This window comes from Pleurodeles waltl, chromosome 2_1 (assembly GCF_031143425.1).
Source record: "Pleurodeles waltl isolate 20211129_DDA chromosome 2_1, aPleWal1.hap1.20221129, whole genome shotgun sequence".
Lineage (NCBI taxonomy): Eukaryota > Metazoa > Chordata > Amphibia > Caudata > Salamandridae > Pleurodeles > Pleurodeles waltl.
Window position 1 is genome coordinate 372,713,032 of NC_090438.1, and position 21,143 is coordinate 372,734,174.

General features: G+C 46.7%; 1 protein-coding gene across 2 annotated transcripts in view; it reads right to left on the bottom strand.

The window, feature by feature from the left end:
* CHM (CHM Rab escort protein) overlaps positions 1-21,143 on the bottom strand; it is an 810,608-nt gene that overhangs the window by 612,369 nt on the left and 177,096 nt on the right. For both annotated transcript variants that reach the window (XM_069212659.1, XM_069212657.1), the window contains exon 4: positions 4,425-4,549. In XM_069212659.1, the coding sequence (XP_069068760.1) occupies positions 4,425-4,549 (125 nt within the window). The remainder of the gene's footprint in view (positions 1-4,424; positions 4,550-21,143) is intronic.

Sequence of the window (21,143 nt, forward strand, 5' to 3'; positions counted from 1 at the left end):
AGGGTAACCTGGGGGAGTCAGATTAATAATTGTGCTGTCAGGGCAGTAACCTACCAAGAGCTTCAGCTCTCACCCGAATAAGTGCAGAGTTCTATGCTGGCTAGTGCTTGAGCCATTACCAGACTAGAGCTTACTCGACTGGTGCTCCTCTGCTTTAGGGAGATCTCAGAAGCATGAAAGGGATTTGAGGGACTAACCCCTGCTCGAAATGTGTGCATTTGAGCAGAAATAGATGAAATTTTCTGGTCCTTGAAAAAACTGTGTAGCTTCTGTTTAGGTTGCCAACTCTGACTGCTCTAATTGTTCTTACCTCGCTCATGAGGTGCATTTCTACAGCAGAAAGAAGTCCATCTGCCTTTGAAAAGGTGTATGGATATTGTTAATTTCAGTCACCACCTTTCATTCGTGTTGCCATTTGGCATCATTTTACTCATTCAACAGAATCTCCTCTTGCACATTGCAATATCGATTACTAAGCATTTTTTGATTTGCTCCTTTTTTGGTGTACCTGCTCACAACTACCTGTGGCCCCATGGCTAGAATGCATCTGTGTAGCAGCTTCTATGTTTCATTCCACCTCCCTTCAAAATGAAGTACCTGTAACACAGATCATTCAGATTAACACCTTCCCTATTTACCGGTCTCTTTTCCTTTTCCTTCTGCCTTTGTTTGCCTATCTCTCATGCTTCCTTCGGCACACTGTTAGGAGGTGACAACAGCACCTCTCTAGTCACCGACACCTGACCCCAAAATGATTCCAACATAGGAGCACAGAAAATGCAACACTGCCTGCCATACATTCCCCCACAGTTTAGTCTACCACCCGTCAAAAAATAACTTTGCTGGTCCATATAAAGGTCTGAAGCATTGTATAAATGCTACAGTTTATTTATTTGTGCGGTTTTATATAGCACAAACATTACTCTAAGACTTCAGAGCGTTTTACATAAGAAGTAATAAGCTACATGAAACAAATGAGCAGAACAAAGCAATACAGTGATATCAGTGAAGAGCGCGAACACACCAAGAGGCTCATTACACAGCTGTGAAAAGGCTGGCGGAAAACAAGTGCAGGGGTCACAGGGCGGGCCCTGCACTGCCCATGCCGATGACATGGGCAGTGCAGGGGATCCTGCAGGGGCCCTTGTTCCGAGGGAGCTGGTGAGCTCCCTCTGTCCTACAAGATAGCACTTAGCACCTTTAGGGAGCCACGTACTATCTCCTAGCACTGTTCCTCAGGGTTTCCGTGGTAAACCTTGTCATAGGGCGGTGGGGGGTAGAAGGCACCACCGTCAAGGTGGTGGCATCCTCCCCGCAAGTTTGGCGGTACCGCATTGGGACCGCCAAACTCATAATGAGCCCCCAAAACACATTACATAAGAAACAAAATGACATACAGGAAGAATGAGCAGACCGCTGCAATAAGAGTGCAAAAAGCAGCAGGTTGAAGATGCTGAGAAGGGAGGTTGGAAGTTGAACGGGGTGAACATTAAGTGGCACAGCCCATTCATCATGACATCTGAAATCTCAGGTAATGGTTATAATCAAAAGATATTAACACATGACCAGTGATTGTGGCATGGCAAAGCTAGTGTGGGGTTAATATTACTCAAAAGGACAGGGCAAACCAGGTACATCAACATTTGATTGCTGAAGATAAAAAGGTTAGCAGCGGGCATTTAAAACACCTTCCTATTACCCTATACTTCAGATAGATGATCAGCTTAATGAGGATTTTCTACTTAGGACTTAGGTATATATACTGTAATGGGCTTGGTGCTCTCTACTTGTAAGCCAATGTTCCAATGCCTTGTTTTTTGGTCTGAAAGTACCAAGAAAAGACTGGGATTGAAAGGTGCAATTGCTGGCATGTGTGAGAGCGGCAGTAGGCACCTTCATCTTTATGATATGAACAGAGTGAATGATTCTAATGCATTGTCTCTCTTTTTCGTCTTGGGATAACTTTAGCTACCTGAATCACATACTAGGAAACAGTGCCGTGGATACATATTCACATTACTCAGAGCTAATGTGGATAGCTCATATACTAACCCACATTATTTTTTAAGTTAATGTATGTAATGTAGGCAGCAAAGGTTCAGTAAAACCACTGCACATGGGTACTGAAAATGTTTATGATATAACCACTGGTCCTTTGTAAGAAGAGACATGGCTCCTTTAGGCACAGTTTTCATGTCATCATGAGGTAAAACTAAGTATAAGAATGTTGGGTATAGCACTCTATGAAAGGACTTTGATTCGGCAGGCATCTGAAGCACGGTGATCGCTGTTGCCACAATCCTCCTGACTGAGCCTTCAGAAAGCAAAGCTGCATCCCTCTCCCAGTGAAGGAAGATGATAACATGGTAGTGAACTTACCCTAGACAATAACCCAACTCAGAATTCTACTGAGAACCTGTTGACCACTACAAAGCAACATACAGCGAAAAGTGAGCAGAAGCCATACAAGGAGAGCCATGTTCCCAAAACGGGAGTGGATATAGGTCCTGGCACCTTGTGGACGGTCATAATGGCATATTAGGAGGCTTATCATGGCCAGAGTTGGTCACCGCAGGAACATCCACCAAAAAACAGTGCTTAGAGGTAGTGGCTGCACTTGAACTGTTGGGCACCCTAGCAGTAAGAGCAGTATTTCCAGTTTTCATTTTTTATTGAAATCACATCATCCCTTCGGTGCAGTTTTATCAATTATAATCGTTTTTAACTGAAAAACAGAAATCCCAATTACGGTCTTCTTTGACTCCTTCCCAGCATGTTGATACGAACCATACCATACAATTTTATTAGAGGAGTCATGAACCATTGACTATAGGCGTGGCTTTGCTATTCACAATAAAATCTAAAATATAATTTAGCTTTTGGCGTCTGGAATCATAGTCATCCTTTCTCAACATTTTATGTAGCATAATTTAACAAAACGCCTCTTTGTTTCACATTCAACGAGCTGATGAACACCATTCACTCTCTCATCATCAATTGATACTGTACCAGCTTTTACTATACATTGGCCCCCACTACAACCCTGGTGGTCGGTGTTAAAGTGGCGGGAATACCGCCAACAGGCTGGCAGTAAAAAAAAAAAGGGATTTTGACCATGGCGGTTACCGCCATCCAAAACCGCCACTTTAGCACTTCGACTGCCAGGGTGGTAATGGCTGCTGGGCTGGAGACTTCGGTCTCCAGCCCGGCGGCCGTCCCAATCCCACCCTCGGGATTACGACCCAGCATACCGCCACGGTTTTCGTGCCAAACTTACCGCCAAGAAAACCATGGCGGTAGGCACTATCAGTGCCAGGGAATCCTTAACCTGGCACTGATAGGGGTCTCCCCTGCCCCCAGCACATATACACACCCACACGCACACACATGCACACACGCATACCCACCACCACCCACACATGCACACATACATACCCACACATACCAATATACCTTGTCACACACATGCATTCACAACACACAACACTCACAATCACTCATTCACGTATGCATCCTACGCGAATCACACCCGCATGCACGCATACCAAAACATACACCACCCCTTCCCCACATACACACAACACCCCCCGCCCCCCCTCTCCGGTCGGAGAACCCAACTTACCTGCTTGTAGGGGGTCCTCCAGCTGGAGACGGTCCGCAGCACTGCTGTCAGCAGCAGCGTCTGCCAGCAAAATACCACCAGGCTGTATCATTGCTCATGATACGGTCGCCTGTGTTTTGCTGGTGTGGCGGTGCTGCTGTCAGCAGTGCCCCCTTGCCGCCGTCCGCGGTGTTCCGCTAGCATTCTGGCAGAATACTGTCAGCTTTCATGATACGCATAGATGGCTGGTAGCCATGGTGGCGGTATGTTGGCGGCCGTCGCGGTAGACCGCCAATGTTGTAATGAGGCCCATTATCTAGTTCACAATCTCGTTCAGTTTAACCTGGTTAAAGGGGGCCATCTTGTATTTTTTTCTCAGCTTGCTTTACCCACAATGCTTGATTCCTAACGCACACCTTTAACTCAAGGTATGTACATTTTAGAGGCAACGTACCTATCTGACAAAGCATTTTTCCTACTAAAATAAAATGTCAATCTACATTGCTTGTCCATATTTCTTAAATTAAAACAAAATAAGGCCATAATTGCAGTGAAACTATCCTGAAATAAGATGTCAAGTAGTTTCTGTCCCACCCTAAAATACAACACTAATATGTAAAGCTTGACTCTAAATATATTTTTGTCTACTGACAGCAATCGGTTAAAAACAAATTTAGTAACACGAGGCCATATGAATGCACTTTTCTAATAACAATTTTTAAAGAAATGTATAAATGCTGCAAAACCAACATAATTTATATACACTGAAACTACTTTATGGAACACATTTTAATTTAGTGTGCTCTGCTTCATGAATGCTTACCTAGCATAACAGACAACCTCTACGTTCTGAATTGTTTTATTCTTCACATTTAAAGATATTGTATTTTCCGTTTCCAGGACTTGATCTTTCCAGCTCGTACTTGGGATAATGTTGTCATCTTCTTGCTAACAAAGAAATTGTACAGCAAGGTTAATAAAAGAGAACATTTTAACTGTAGATTGATAAGGCTAGTTTTCACAGTTTTATTTCAAGTTGCATCCAAATCAAAAATCCGCACATAATCTGCAAACAAGATGTGGGCCTCTCATTTTGACACACTATTCGGAGTGTGCCTTTAGAAATATATTTCCCAGTGCAAGCATACGCATTTTCAAGTCACACCTGCTTGAAAGGGCCAACAAATCCTACCACTCGCCCTTCATTTGGGGTGTGGCATTTCTAGACAATTTTGCTTCACGATTTTTCAAATTGAAAAATTAAAACGTGATGCAAATTTCAAGATCTTGAAATTTTACGAGAAAGTTATCCAACCTTTGTACAGTATACAGCCCGAAATACAGGAGCACTTGGCTAATACGATCCTAATGCGCCAGAGAGAAGGTCCACACGCATGCTTCTCTGATAAACATGTCCATCATATTCAGTTTTAATATCGCTTACCTGCATTTGAGCTACATATCTGCTATTACATGTTACCCCATTAACCACGCGTGTAATCAATCAAGCAATCAACATAATTTATAGAGTGCGCTACTCACCCGTGAGGGTCTCAAGGCGTTAGGTGTGGGGGGGGTTACTGTTCGAACAGCCATGTCTTGAGGTTTTTTCTGAAGAGTAGGAGGTCTTTGGTTTTGCGGAGGTTGGTGGGGAGGGAGTTCCAGGTGGTGGGGGCGAGGTAGGAGAAGGCCCTGCCTCCTGTGGTGGTTAGTTGGATGCGGGGGACTGTAGCTAGTGCGAGGTTGGCTGATCGGAGGTTGCGGGTGAGAGTGTGGAAGTTCACTGTTTCGTTGAGGTAAGTCGGGCCGGTGTTGTGGAGGGATTTGTGTGCGCGGATGATGATCTTGAAAGTGATTCTCTTGTCTATGGGGAGCCAGTGAAGGGATTTGAGGTGTGGTGAGATTAGTTCGTGGCGGGGAGGCCAAGGACGTGGCGTGCAGCTGTGTTCTGGATTCTCTGGAGTTTGCGTTTGAGTTTGAGTGTGGTGCTGGAGTAGACGGTGTTACCGTAGTCTAGTCTGCTGCTGATGAGTGCATGGGTTACTGTCTTCCTGGTCTCTGGGGGAATCCATTTGAAGGATTATTTTTTTTTAGAGTGCAGAGTGTGTGGAAGCGGGAGGAGGTTAGTGCATTGATTTGCTGTGTCATGGAGCGGGAGGGGTCCAGGATGATGTCAAGATTGCGTGCATGGCTTGCGGAGGTGGGTGCGGGCCTAGGGCGGTGGGCCACCAGGAGTCGTCCCATATGGTTTTGTTAGGGCCGAAGATGATGATCTCGGTTTTGTTGGAGTTAAGCTTGAGGTGGTTAGTTGTCATCCAGTTGGCGGTGTCGAAGAGACCAGCGTGTAGGTTGGTTTTGGCGGTGGTGGGGTTGCGGGTGAGGGAGAGGATGAGTTGGGTGTCATCTGCATAGGAGAGGATAGTGATTCCGTGTGGTCGGAGGATGTTGGCTAGGGGGATCATGTAAATGTTGAAGAGTGTGGGGCTGAAGGAGGACCCTTAGGGGACTCCGCAGATGATCGTGGTAGCGGTGGAGTGGAAAGGTGGAAGGCGGACTCTCTGGTTCCGGTCGGTGAGGAAGGAGGTGACCCGGTCTAAGGCTTTGTGGCGAATTCCTATGTTGTGGAGGCGTGTGCGGAGTGTGTGGTGGCAGACGGTGTCAAAGGCTGTGGAGAGGTCTAGGAGGATAAGTGCGATGGTCTCGCCTTTGGTCCTGATGTCGTCAGTGCATGCGATGAGGGCGGTTTCCGTGCTGTGGTTCTTGCGGAACCCAGATTGTGAGGGGTCAAGAGTGTTGTTTTCTTCGAGAAATTGGGATAGGCGGGCGTTGACTAGTTTCTCGGCAACCTTGGCGGGGAAAGGGAGGAGGGAGATGGGGCGATAGTTGGACAGGACCTCCGGGTCGGCTTTGTTTTTGTTTAGGAGATCGGTGATTTCCACGTGCTTCCAGGGGTCTGGGTAGGTGGCGGAGTCGAAAGAGGAGTTGATTATGTCACGGAGTATGGGGGCGATGGTTGGGCTGGCTTTGTTGTAGATGCGATGAGGACAGGGGTCGGAGGGGGATCCAGAGTGGATGGAGTTCATGTTTTTTTTGGTTTCTTCGTGTGTGGTGGGGGCCCAGGTGGTGAGTATGGTGGGGGGGGGGGGGTCATGAGTGGGGGTTGAGTTGGGTGAGTGAGTGGTGTGTGTGGTGGGTGTGTGTGGTATGAAGCTGTTGTGGATGTCCAGGATTTTGTGGTGGAAGTGGTTGGAAAGGGCGTCACATAGGGGCTGTGTGTGTGTGTGTGGGGTCTATGTTGCTGGCTTTCGGTTTGGCTAGGTCTTTAATGATAGTGAAGAGTTCTTTGCTGTTTTGAGAGCTGTTGTCAAGGCGTGTCTTGTAGTGATCTCTTTTGGCAGTGCGTAAGAGTTGGTGATGGGTGTGAATGGTGGCTTTGAGGGTGGAGAAGTTGGTTGTAGAGGGTTCTTGTTGCCATATTTTCTCCGCTTGGCGGCATTTGCGCTTGGAGTCTTGGAGTTCGGGGGTGAACCATGGGGCATTCTTGATGTTGCGGGTGGCGATGTGTTTTCTGAGGGGGGCTAGTGTGTCTGCGCAGGTAGTGATCCATTTAGAGAAGTTGTGTGCTCCTGTGTTGGGGTCGTTGGTGTGGGGGGGAGGCTGTGAGCCAGTTGGGAGTTCAGGCGTTCTAGGGGGATCTTGTCCCACATGCGGTAGGGTGTGTTGATGGTGGTGTGTGGGGGGGTTGGTGAAGGAGAAGTGGACGCAGTGGTGGTCAGTCCAGAGGAGTTCAGTGGTGTGGGTGTAGGCTATGTGTTGGCTTGAGGTGAAGACTGCGTCGAGCATGTGTCCTGCTGAGTGGGTGGGTGTGGTGACCAGTTGTTTGAGTCAGAGGTTGGTGAGGTTGTCTATGAGGGAGGTAGAGTTGTGGTCTTGAAGGTTCTCCAAGTGAAAGTTGAAATCACAGAGGAGGATGTAGTCTGTTGGAGGTGAGGGCGTGCCAGCTGATGGCGTCGGCGATGGCGTCGCAGAAGGTGGGGCGTGGTCCTGGTGGTCTGTAGATTAATGTACCTCTGAGGGTGGAGTTGTAAATGTGGATTAGGAAGTGCATGTGTTCTGTGTTGTCGATAGTGTCTTGGGAGCTGGTGGTGACTTTGATGGTGTCCCCGTGTAGGATGGCGATGCCACCACCTGGCCTGTTGAGGCGGTCTTTGCGTTGGAGTTTGTATCCCTTGGGGGTGGCGAAGGGAGCGGGTGTTGAGGAGCAGGCAGTTGAGGTGGTTGTGGCGGGTGGTGTTGGTGTGGTGCATGAGGGTGTTGTTGCAGGGTGTGTTCTGGTTGTGTGGTGGTGTGCGGCGGGGCTGGTTGGTGGGGGCAGACAAGGTGTGTATTGCGTTGGGGGCGTTGTGTTTGTTGTCAGGGGGGTCACTATGGTTGGTGTGTGTTGGGAGGGACGAGGAGCAGGAGAAATGACAGGTGTGCCAGGTGAAGGGGCCATGAGTGTGTGTGGGGCTGGAAAGGATGCAGGTGGGGCGAGGGCCTGGCTTGAGTGAGTGGAGGGTGAGTGGATTTGTCTGAGGGGGCCAGGGGGACTGGCGCTGGGCGCGGTCTTAGAGCGGACGGGCGCAGACGGGCTTGCCTTTGGCAGGCCAGCGGCGCGTCTGCGCCGCGGCTGCCATAAATGAGGGGAGGGAGGGAGTAGCAGCTGGGAGGAGGGAGGGCTGGACGGATGGGAAGGCTGGGGGGTGGGGCCGCAGGGATTAGCAGCGGCACGAAAAACAAAAGGAAAAGGGATGTTGAGGAGGTGGGGGGAGGCGGGAGGGGCTGCGGGGACGCAACGGCAAGGGATAAGAAAGATGGAAAACGGACGGAGAAGGAGGTGGGGGGAGGCGGGAGGGGCCACAGGGACGCAGCGGCAAGGGATAAGAAAGATGGAAAACGGACGGAGAAGGAGGTGGGGGGAGGCGGGAGGGGCCGCGGGGACGCAGCGGCAAGGGATAAGAAAGATAAAAAACGGACGGAGAAGGAGGTGGGGGGAGGCAGGAGGGGCCACGGAGACGCAGCAGCAAGGAATAAGAAAGATGGAAAACGGATGGAGAAGGAGGTGGGGGAGGCGGGAGGGGCCGCGGGGACGCAGCGGCAAGGGATAGAAAAGAAAGGAAAAACGGATGGGGAGTGAGGTGGCGCGGGGCGGCGGCGCGAGGAGCAACCTGCCTGCTAAATCGTTTGCCTTCTCTGTTCATTCACTTTTTTGTTTGTTTCTCATAACGTGGTACCTCTTTGTCCTCAAAAATACTCCTCTCTTTTACGAATGTGTGTGTTGTTCCCCTGCATCAATGTGCACTAATACATGCCTTCTGTGTCTAACAGCACCCAGAAAAATAGGGAAACATTTCTTATTTGCACTCATAACTCTCTATCGTGAGCATCATTTTTAAAACCACATACATCAGACTTAATCTGTTTTTTTGCAAAATCATTGAACACATGCTCACGAAAATAAGTATTGGCAAGGCCAAAAGATCTTACCTTTGCAAGAGCAATTGGCTTTGCCAATATATTTTAGCTATGTTGTACACCAGGGTAGCTGCTGTTCAGCATGGCTTACAGTTAGTAGGGTAAAGGAGAGTGGGGTGGAGAGTCGTAAAGAGGAGTGTTTTGGAGTGGAGTGAAGTTGAGGGCCATGTAGTGGAGTGGATTGAAGTGACAGTGTTGTGGAGTGTCATAGAGGGAGTACAGTATCATAGAGTGGAAGAGCGTATAGTGTCGTATAGTTAGGTGGTAGAGCGTCAGAGTGGAGGCATAGAGCGTTGTGGAGTAGAGCAGAGTTGAGTCACGTAGAGGGTGATAGTAGAGTGTTGTAGAGTAGAGTGGCAGGGTGGATGGCATAGAGTGTCGTAGAGAGGAGTGGCACATAGTGGAGTAGGAGTAGGGCAAAGTAGTGTGTCGCAGAAAAAAGTGGAGTAAAGTGGCATGGATTGGCACAGAGGGAGTTGCATAGATTTTCGTAGAGTAGAGCAGTGCTTAATTTGAATCTGTGGCTTCCAGTGGGGCCACTGGCACTTATACTTGGGGGCCAGCACTTGTTTTTCCACCACAGATATTTACAGTCACAGTTTGGAAAAATGGAGGTAGAGAAAGAAGGTGAAACCTGCACGAAAGGGAGATAGCAGGAACCTGCAAGACTGAGAAAAAGGTGCAGGGAGTGTCTGGTAGTGGATTAAAGACCACCAGCCTTGGCATTCAGCACAGCGACGTTTAATTACACCAGCTGCCAGTTTCTAAGGAGAGCTTCAGGCACTGGCACTCCTTGCTTCACAAACTAAGCACTGGAGTGGAGTGGTGTCAGAGTGGCACAGTAGATTAGAGTGGTGTTGAGTGCAGTGGTACTGAGTGGAGTGATGTAGAGTGACGTAGAGTGTGGTGGCGTACAATGCACTGGTATGAAGTGCAGTAGAGTGGTGAAGAGTTGAGAGGTGCAGAGTAGAGTGCAGTAGCATAGAATAGGTTGGCAGAGAGTACAGTAGTGTATAGTAGAGTAGCGCAGAATGCATTAGTGTAGAGTGAAGAGGCATAGAGTGGTGCAGAGTAGAGTGACGTAGAGAGCAGTGGCGTAGACTACTGTGGTGCAGAGTAGAATAGAGTGGCATACAGTGCAGTGACAGTACAATGGGGTACAGTGCAGTGGCTTAGAGCATAGTGGCGTAGAGTGTTGCAGAGTACAGCACAGTAGTCCAGAGCGCAGTGATGCAGAGTAGACTGGCCTAGAGTACAGTGGTGTAGAGTGCATTGGAATAGAGTGCAGTGGTTAGAATAGTGTGCAATTGGGTAGAGTGTTGTGGAGTGGAGCTGAGTGCAGAGGTGTGCAGTAAATTGATTCAGAGTAGAGTGAAGTGGCATACAGTGTAGTAGTGGTGCAGTGTAGATTGGAGTGACGTGGCGTGAACTGGCATAGAGTGCACTGCGTCAAGTGGAGTAGTACAGAGAAGAGTGTATTGGCATAGAATGGAGTGGTGCAGAGTAGAGTGGACTTGCCTAGCCTGGAGTGGCAGAGTGCAGTGGCGAAGAGTGAAGTAGTGCACAGTGGAGTTGATTGGGGTAGAGTGCAGTGGCATAGAGTAGATTGTTTCAGAGTAGAGTGGAGTGGTGCAGGGTACAGTAGTGGAGAACAGAGTGCAGAGGTGTACAGTAAAGTGGCGTAAAGTGCAGTGGCAGAGTGGAGTGATGTAGAGTGGCATAGGGTGTGGCAGCGTATAGTGCACTGGAGAAAAGTGTAGTAGAGTGGTGTAAAGTTCAGTGGTGCAGAGTAGAGTGGCATAGAGTTCAGTGGCAGAGAGTGAAGTCTTGCTGAGTAGAGTGTCAGAGTGCAGTGGCATAGAGTGCAGTGGTGCACACAGCAGTGGCACAGAGTACAGAGAAGAATAGAGTGACAGAGTGCAGTGACGCAGAGCGCAATGGTGTAGAATGGCGAAGCACATGCAGTGGCATAGAGCAGAATGTTGCAGAGTAGAGTATAGTGGGGTAAAAAGCAGTGGTGCAGAGTAGTTGGCATAGAGTGTGGTGGCATAGAGTTGGTTTCGCGTAAAGTGATGTTTAGTGCTTTGGTGTAGAGTGCAGTGGTTTAGAATAGAGTGGAGTAGAGCACAGTAGTGTAGAGTGGTGCAGAGTAGATTAGAATGGCACAGCATAGATTGCAGTGGCATGGAGCTGAGAAGAGTGGCATAAAGCAACGCGGCATAGACTTCGGTGGTGCGCAGTAGATTGTTTCAGAGTAGATTGAATTGGCGTAGAGTGGAATGGTACAGAGTAGAGTGCACAGGCGTAGAGTGCAGTGGCATAAAGTAGAGTGAGGCATGGTAAAGTGGAGTAGAGTACAGTGGTTCAGAGTAGAACAGAGTGGCACAGAGTAGAGTGTTGCAGAATAGACTATAGTGGCATACAGCGCAGAGTAGACTGGCACTGAGTGCAGTGGTTTAGAGTACATTGGCGCAGAGTGTAGTGGCATAGAACAGAGTTCCGTAGAGTGCAGTGGGGTAGCGTAGAGTGGTGCATAATAGAGAGGAGTGCAGCAGGGTGGATTGCAGTGACAGAGTAGCGTGGCATAGAGCAGAATGGCACACAGTGGAAAAAAGTGGCGTGATTGTTTCAGAGTAAAGTGAAGTGTCAGAGTGCAGTGGTGCTGTATAGATGAGAGTGACTTACAGTGGATTAGTGTAGAGGGGAGTAATTCAGAATAGAGTGGTGTAGAGAGTAGTGTTGAACAGTGCACTGGCATAGAGTGCAGTAGAGTGGCGTAGAGTGGAGTGCAATGGCATGAAATGCAGTGGTTCAGAGTAGAGTGGCATAGAGTGGAGGGGTGCAGAATGGAGTGGTGCAGTGGCATAGAGTGTAGTGATGCAGAGTAGAGTGGCGCAGAGCGCACTGACGTAGAGTGGTGCAGAGTAAAGTGCAGTGACAGAGTGCAGTAGAATGGAGTAGACTGGCATAGCGTTCAGTGGCAGAGAGTGCAGTGTTGCAGAGCATACTGTTGGAGAGTGTATAGTAGAACACTGGTGTAGAGTGTGGTGCAAAGAGTAGAGTGAGGCAAAGTAGTGCGGCATAGAAATCAGTAGCATAGAGTACAGTGGTACAGAGTGGAATAGAGTGGCATAGAGTGCAGTAATGTAGAGTACAATGATGTAAACTACAGTGGCTTAGAGTGTTGTAGAGTACAGTGGCATAGAGTGCAGTAATGCAGAGTAGATTGGTGTAGAGTGCTGTGGGGTACAGTGCACTGGTTTTGAGTAAAGTGGTGTAGTGCACAGTGGTATAGAGTAGTGCAGAGTTGTGTGGTGCAGACTGGGGTGGTGCAGCATAGACTGCAGTGGCATATAGCAGAGTGAAGTGGTGCAAATTTGGGTGGTGCTAGATTGTTTTCGAGAAGAGTCAAGTGGTGAAGAGTGTAGGTGTGCAGAGTAGATTAGAGTGGCGTAGAGTGGATTGCCACAGAGTGCACTGGCATCTAGTGGAGTGGCACAGAGAACAGTACATTGGCACTGAATGCAGTGTTGCAGAGGAGAGTATAATACAGTGGAGTGCTGAAGAGTGGAATGGTGCAGAGTAGAATGGAGTGGCCTAGACAGGAGTAGTGTAGAGTGCAGTGTTGGAAGAGTGCAGGGGTGCATATTAGAGTAGATGGGATAGAGTGATATGGCATAGAGTAGAATGGTGTAGAGTAAAGAGGCAAGGAGTGAAGTGGCATAGAGTGGAGTGGTGCAGAGTAGAGTGCAGTGGTTGGAGTGGTGCAAAGTAGAATGGAGTGGAGTAAAGTGGAGTTTGCATGGTGTGGTAGCACACTGCTATTACAGCAACTCATCTTCAATTGAAATGAGCATTACACCTGCACAGACATACAGTGTTACTGATAAAAATATACCGACCACAAACAATGTGTTGAAATGTCTTCACCTAGTATATTAATTTGTTTTGATCGTATTAAAATATTTGCCCCCACACTTCAAAATTACCAAAAATGAGCTTTCTAACTTCTTAAATATTTCCACAATTCAATTACCTACATTTAAATGTTGTTGTGTGCTAGAAAAAATAAATAACATAATACAGCCTTACTGCAGCACACCCAGAGTAGCCAGCATGATAGTCACATAGATTATCTTAGTCTGTAGTCAAAGAAAGAAAAGTAAACACGGGGGGCCACATGTACGTATGTTTTGTGACTCGCATTCGGTTGCAGCGCTATTTGCGACTGTGCAAACGCGAAATGGTATGTACAAATGCCATTTCGGAGTCCCAAATAGCGATGCAACCAATTACCGAATCGCAAACATTTGTGACTCGAGTTTGTGAATCGCAATTTGCGACTCGCAAACTGAATGTACAAGGCAGTCGCAAATTGCAATTAGTCACAAATAGGCCATTTTGCACACCCAGATTAGCACTGATTCCAAACAGGTGGTGATCAGAACCAAAGTATAAAAGCAGGCCCAGAAGGCATCTGGGTGTTTCAAAATGGCAGCACTCTACGTGATTGCATGGGGGAGGCAAGTCCAGGCTGACCAGCAGAGGAGGAGGAGGTGGAGACAGGAGAGGATATACAGAACCAGGCAGACCATATTTCAACAGACTGAGGAGGAAATATATGAGAAATATAGACTGAGCAGCACGGTCATCTTAGAGATCATTGAACTGCTGAAACCTCAGCTAGAAAGCCAAATCCTGTGCAGCTGTTCCATCCCCACACGTGTGCAAGTGCTGTGCTCACTGCACCTCTTGGCCTCGGGTAGCTACCAGGGGGTGATTGCTGTTGCTGGTGGGGTGTCTCAAAGTGCCCTGTCATGATTCTTTAGACGGTTCTTAGATGCCATACATGAACACATGTCCAGATACATTTACCTTCCCAGGAATGCGGAGGAAATACACAACACCAAATTGGACTTCTACAGAATTGCAAACTTTCGCCATGTAATAGGGTGTGTGGACGGGACACATGTACCCATATGTCCACCTGCAAATCTGGAATATGTGTTCCACAATAGGAAATGTATTCACTCACTCAACATCCAGGTGGTATCTGATGCCCATAATGTCATAACTGATATAGTGGCAAAATTTCCAGGGAGCACACATGATGCATACGTATTCAGGCATGGTGGGATACACCAACGCCTAGAACATGGGGAGAGTGATGATGGATATTTATTAGGTACTGTGTAGTACACACCAATGTCAGAAATACATGTCAAGGCATAACCATGTTAAGCCATGCTCATATCTGCTGTTTTGTGACACAGGTGACAGTGCATATGCTTTGAGGCCATGGATACTCACCCCATACCCAACACCTGCTAATCAGAATGAGAGGCGCTACAACATTGGACATCAGCGTACCAGAACCGTCGTTGAGAGGACCTTTGGCATGTTGAAGTCACGTTTTAGATGCCTGCACAAAAGTGGAGGTGCACTCCAGTATGCCCCAGAGACTGCATGCAATGTTGTGGCTACATGTGCCATCCTACACAACATAGCAACCAGACGTGTGCCACATCTCTCCCTAGATGACACAGATTCTGAGGATGAGGAGCAGGAGCCACCACAACGACAGCCTGGGGATGGTAGCGTCGCAATGGAGGGCAAATGGAGACGGGATCACATAGCAACTCAATACTTTGGCAGGTAAGTGCCAACTGTAACAGCACTCACAAATGTAAGACGCACTTAGCCAGGTTGTGCAAAACAAAAATATCCTTTAATGTCAGGAGTGCATAATGTAAATGATGGCGTATAGCCAGCAGTAAACAAGTCTTATGTAACAAAACCTGACACATTCCACTAATGTGCCTTAGGCTAAACCTAGGGAGACAACATCACACCCTCCTACGGGTACGACCACCATGGCCTGTGACTGGTTGGTCCACAGATGACTGGCGGGCACTGCTACTACGCAGGATGCGGGCATCTGAGGCAGAAACGCTGGTTACACTTGATAAGTCCTCACTGTCCTGAGGGATGTCACCAGTACCTCTTGCTGCCTGGGAGGTATGAATGAGGTCAACAGCAGCAGTAATGTGCCCTAGTCCCCTTGCCACATCTCCAGCAAAATGCCCTAGTTCAACCTGGAGCGTGACAGTGCGTCTTGACAGGCAGGTTGTTGTGGTGGCTAGGTGGCCAATGGACTAACTGAGCTGGTCAAAACGTGCAGCTGTGTTGCGCTCTTTGCGCCTTGCATGGGCCCGATACAGCACCATTTCCCTACATAGGTCATTGATGGCAGTGGTGAGGTTGACCATGTTGGTGTTCATGGTGGATAATAGATTTTTGACATTTCCCAATCCCTGTGTGAGGGTCTGTTGCATTCGGTGCAGGTTCCGGTTCATCATCCGCATGTGTTTGTTTTTCAGGCGGTGACTGCTGAGTAGGGATGCCTCCAGTCCAAGGAATTGTTGTGTTGTGAAATCCTCCTCACCTGCATCATGTGTCAGATGCTGCCTTCTACGCCCGACCCTGCTGTCCACAGTGGCAGACTCTCACCCAGCTGTGGCCCAGGTGTCAGGTTTACTGCCTCACTATCAACATCTGTCTCCTCTGTTGTATGATGTGCATGGGGAACAATTGGTGTAGTGCTGCACTCCCCTGTGGAAATGCTGACTGCCTCGTCTGCTGTCATGGTGGCATTGTCACCTCCCTCAACACTAGGGTCATCAGTGGATACTTGATGGAGACCTGTGGGACACAGGTGATACACTGTCAGTGCCTCTCAGATGTGTGGCTTATCAAAATGAATATTCCTCAAAACTTGGACTACTGTACTACATTACCCATAATGCACTGAACTTGAGGTGGGCATATCAGCATGGAAGAATTTGGATGATGCATGCTTTTGTGAACTGTAGTTGTGTGCATGGTGCCTTGAATAGTGTATATAAGTGAGATTTGCTACTTACTTTTGGAGGTTCCAGGTGCTGAACTGTCCAGGTCCCCAATTCCAACAACAGCCTCTGGCTACAAAGTGGTCTCCATTATGGTCTCTATTGCTGTGGGTGGTGGTACTGTGGATGGTCCCCCACCTGTTCCATGCACCTCCTTCAACCACTCTGCGACCCTTTCCTTGGTTCTTGACCTGAGGTCATACCATCTTTTGCTCACCTCCTCGATGGAGCGGTGACTGACTCCAATGGCATTTATCTTGCTTTGTATGTCCAGCCATATCTTCTTTTTTTGTATGTCAGCTTTCTCTTCCTCCTCCCTGCAGTGTTTGCCTCCTTAGTCTGGCTTGCCATGGCTGCCGTTGCTCCTCTCAGCTGGGTGTGCCTCTGCTGTCTGTCCTGGTTAGACTCCTCCCATTTCCATGGGAGGTACTTCCTGGTTCTGAAGTCATCATCCAGCACCAGGAAGTGTAATTTATTTTTTATTTTGCACCAATTCGCTAATTGCAACTCAGTTAAACCCCCATGTCAAACCCCAAGTCTAGCCGAATTCCTCTTCTGACTAACAAGACTAACTTATCTCTTACCCCCTTCACTTTCTTCAGCTTAAACTGTCGCTCACTACCTAAGCATAAGGACGATATTCTGAGCATTCTCACGGACCGACAACCTGATGCCCTTTTCTTAACCGAAACCTGGCTCAATGTGAGTTCTGGACCCGATATGGCCTATGCACTTCCCACCAATTACACCTATCTTGGAAGAAATCGCATTGACCGAACTGGTGGGGGTATAGCTTTAATTTTTAAAACAGACCATACATGTAAATGGGTAGATCTGGATTTTAAAAACTGTGAAGCCGGGTTTTTTAAACTTTTACTATCACCTAACTTCACTCTTTCCGGGGCCCTCATATACCGTCCTCCTGGCCCCGCCGGTCCCTGGGCATCGACCTTCCCCGATCTTATTGCTCCCTTTTTATTAGAAACCACTAACTTTCTGATCTTAGGTGACCTGAACTTACATTTTAATGATATATCCTGTACTACGAGCGCTACTCTTTTAGATAACTTAGCGGCATTAAATGTTTTTTTACACAACTCAGGCCCCACGCATAAAGCAGGATATTTATTAGACCCTATTTTTTCCAATCTTGCTACGATTTCATGTAAACAAGCCATTTCCATTCCATGGTCTGATCATTTTTTGGTGGAATTTTCGATTGTACCAAAACAGGGTCTGACTCTTTCCTCTTCCTCCGCCAAATCCAGCACTTACAGGAATTGGAAAAACTTAGATATTGATATTATGAACTCGATGTTGGGAAAAACGTTACCTTTAATCACGAGTATAAGAGATGATGGGGTCATTGTTGATTGGCTTTCATTTGCCACTGATGAATGTCTTCCATTATCAAATAAAAAGAACAAACAGGGCTACCAACATCCTCCTGCCCCTTGGTTTTCAGAAACCCTTAAAATAGAAAAAACTAAATGCAAGAACTTGGAAAGGAAATGGCGAAAAAACTATGACCCAGACAGAAAAGCTACTTACAAACTAGCCCTTCTTAATTATCACCGATTATGTAAGATCGCGCGCGCCAAACACGCCACCGAGATTATTCTACAATCCCAGAATTGCCCCAAAGTGCTGTTTGAAGTAGTTCAGGAACTCTCTGGTGGCTCTCGCCTATCTAAGCCCCCTGACTTTGACTCCAAGAAATGTAATGATTTGGCGACCTTCTTTGTGGATAAAATTGACAAAATTTATGCTGAATTCCACAATGACTCTAATCATGCCAGTATTATCACTAAATCCCAATCTACTCACTCTTTACCTTTTCCTATCATTCAAGAAACAACCCAAGTCAATCATTCTAACTTACTGAATGAATGGCTCCCTATGGATACTGCCTCTTTCTCTAATATTCTCACAAGCATTAAAACTGGTTCCCCGCAAGATCCTATCCCCATCTCGGTACTTCAAAAGCTTGACCCCTCCATACTTCTCTTCATTATGCAGTTTCTTAACTTGTCATTTACCGAAGCTTATGTGCCGGCATCATGGAAGCATGCAATGGTTCTTCCTTTACTTAAGAAAACTAACTCTGATCCTGAAATTTTCTCTAACTTTCGCCCAATTTCTCTTTTGCCTGTTTTTTCCAAAATTTTGGAAAAACATGTTAATTTTCAATTATCCCAGTTTGTAGAAACCAATAACATCCTCCACCCTTCCCAATCTGGTTTTCGTGTTGGCTACTCAACTGAGGCGACCTTACTGGGTGTGACTGAAAATATCCGCCAACAAATTGACAAAGGAGAAACTGTAGCTCTTATCCTATTGGATTTAAGCGCAGCTTTTGACACTGTATCTCTCTCATCTCTCCTAAAAACTCTTAATACTAAGGGCATTGGCGGCAAAGCCCTTCTGTGGTTATCCAGTTTTTTATCTAATAGGACTTTTCAGGTTTTCTCTCATATAGCTTCCTCTTTGACTCATGCATCCCCTTATGGAGTTCCCCAGGGCTCCATTCTCAGTCCACTACTCTTTAATATATATGTCAGTCCTTTGGCGAGCATAGCAGAACAAGCTGGTTTAACTATTTTTTCTTATGCCGATGACACTCAACTTATTTTTTCACTCTCTTCTAAAGAAACCGCTAACCCTCCCTCTTTGCAAATGGGACTATCTAAGATAGCCAATTGGATGCATTTTAATAAACTCAAACTTAATGGAGGTAAGACAGAACTCCTCATTTTTGGAAATAAAAAATCTCTTTGGGGCCCCCAACATTGGCCCTCTGAGTTGGGTGCCCCCCCTATGCCTTCCCTCTCTGCACGTAACCTAGGCATCATAATTGATGATCAGTTGAATATGAAAAAACAGGTGACCAAAGTAGCTTCTACCTGTTTCGCTATCTTGAAGTGGCTTCGCAAAATTCTCTGGATGCTTCCTATGGCTGCCCAGAGAACTGTTATCCAAGCGCTAGTTATTTCTAGACTGGATTACGGAAACGTGCTCTATTTGGGTGCGAATAAAGAAGCGCTACATAAACTGCAAGTTGTTCAGAACTCGGCGGCCAGGCTTCTTTGCCAACTTCCCAGAATCACTCCTACTTCTGGTGCACTTCGTGAACTTCATTGGCTAAGAATTGAGAATCGTATCAAATTTAAAGCCCTATGCTACATGCATAAAATTAATACGGGCCTAGCTCCTAGCTACCTTAATATCCTGGTCCAACAATACCGGCCCTCTCGTTTACTTCGATCCTCTAATCAACTAAAATTCCAGGTGCCCAAATTCAGACGTGCCAAAATGGGGGTACGCTCTTTTGCTTTCCTAGCTCCCTCTCTCTGGAATTCTCTTCCCTCTTACTTGCGTCATGAAAGGGTGTTCATTAGATTTCGCAAAGAGCTTAAGACATGGCTCTTTAACCAGTAATTGCCTAAGTTGCTCGCCTGAGCCTGCCTTTGTCTTGCATTGTCTTTAGCGCCGGGAAACCTTCGGGTAGCTGTGCGCTATATAAAATCAATAAATAAAATAAATGTGCAATTTAGGAAATCGCAATTTGCGATGCGACTTGGAACCGAAACGCAAAATTGTTTTGGGATGTTTTCTTACATTCCGTTCTGCAAGTTGGAAATTGCGATTCGAATGGAGTTGCTATTTCCCGCTCTCACATTTTGTGCTTCGTGCATGTGGCCCTAAGCTCTCTCGAATGACACAGCCTAAAATGTAACTCCTGCCTTTGAATGCACATCAAATGTGTCAAGATAAGAACAAGATTTAGAGGCCTGTTTACAGAAAGCAAGTTAAAAGGCTATGGGCCAAGGAATGGAAGAACTCAAGAAGGACAGCCAGCAAATAGAAAGCAAGCAAATGTGAGTAACAAACTACAAGCCAAAGCAATGCGCGGAATGGATTCCCAGAGAAGCTTTCTGAATGTCTCCAAGATGTAATTGACTCCGTTGTCCAAAAGGCTTCAACCTAAAAGTGCTCAGTTGTTATTACAGACTCAAACACATGGCTTTTTGCTTTTAAATATTAGCAACTATAAATAAGCTTATAAGCCAGGTATAGCTTGGTTCCAGTGACACACAGTGCATAGGACCCACATCTTGTCATAAAAGTCCCACTTAGGGCATAAACAAAAAAGTGACTGATAGAATGCTTGAATTAATTGCAGCCACTGGTCATCACTCAGGTCACATTCCAGTTGCCGGTTTTTTGCCCACTATGCTACCTCAGTTTACACCCAGCTATATGCAAATCAGTCTTGACCCTGCTCCAATGGAAATAACCTAGCCCGCACTGTGGGAAAATAATCTATAGCTCGCTGATGAGCCATGCTGGTTGTGCTGGATTTGGAAAGTAGGCAGCGATGCATCGATCTGATTAATATGAAGGTCTAGTCTAAGAGACGTTTCAGAAGAAAGGAAGTATGAGTTCTCAAGGACATCTTATTGTGTTGTTTGAACTTTTAAGATTACTTGCCATAGAGAGTTTGGATCTAAGTTGCCCTTCTAGCTGATTTAACAGCTATCAAAGAGCCAATTTTCATAACATGTGTTGAAGCTCCAAATTGTGGACTGATTACACTGAGGACCATCCCTTTGCAGAACAGTATACTCAACACACAAAGGGAATAAGTTGTCTTGAGGGGTGGAAATACTTCAATCCATCCCGAATGTAAATCCTAATGGCAGGCATAGCCAAAGAAAAAGAGAAAGCACCAACAGCAAAATGTGCAGTTGAGGAGTAAAATATAAGGTATAGATTAGACAATTACAGACGAGAGAATGGTTCAGACGTTTCTTGGCATGTTCTTAAATGAATCTGCATCTCAATGAATGAAGTACAAAATCTCTATCTAAAAAGGTATAATGCCCTAGTGGAAGGACACATTTCAGAAAGTCGAGGTTGTCAGATAGAATATTTAAATGGCCATTCTCATGAGCCAGGCATGAAGTCAAAGACAGAAGTTTGGGGCAGAGTCCATTTTCTGATCCTGGATAAGAGACGAAGCATTAACAGGACCCGGCTTTGGGCAGAACACCCAAGCAGGATATTGGGCACAAAAACTCAACTTTCCAATACAGTTTGTTTAATTTTGTTTTAATTTG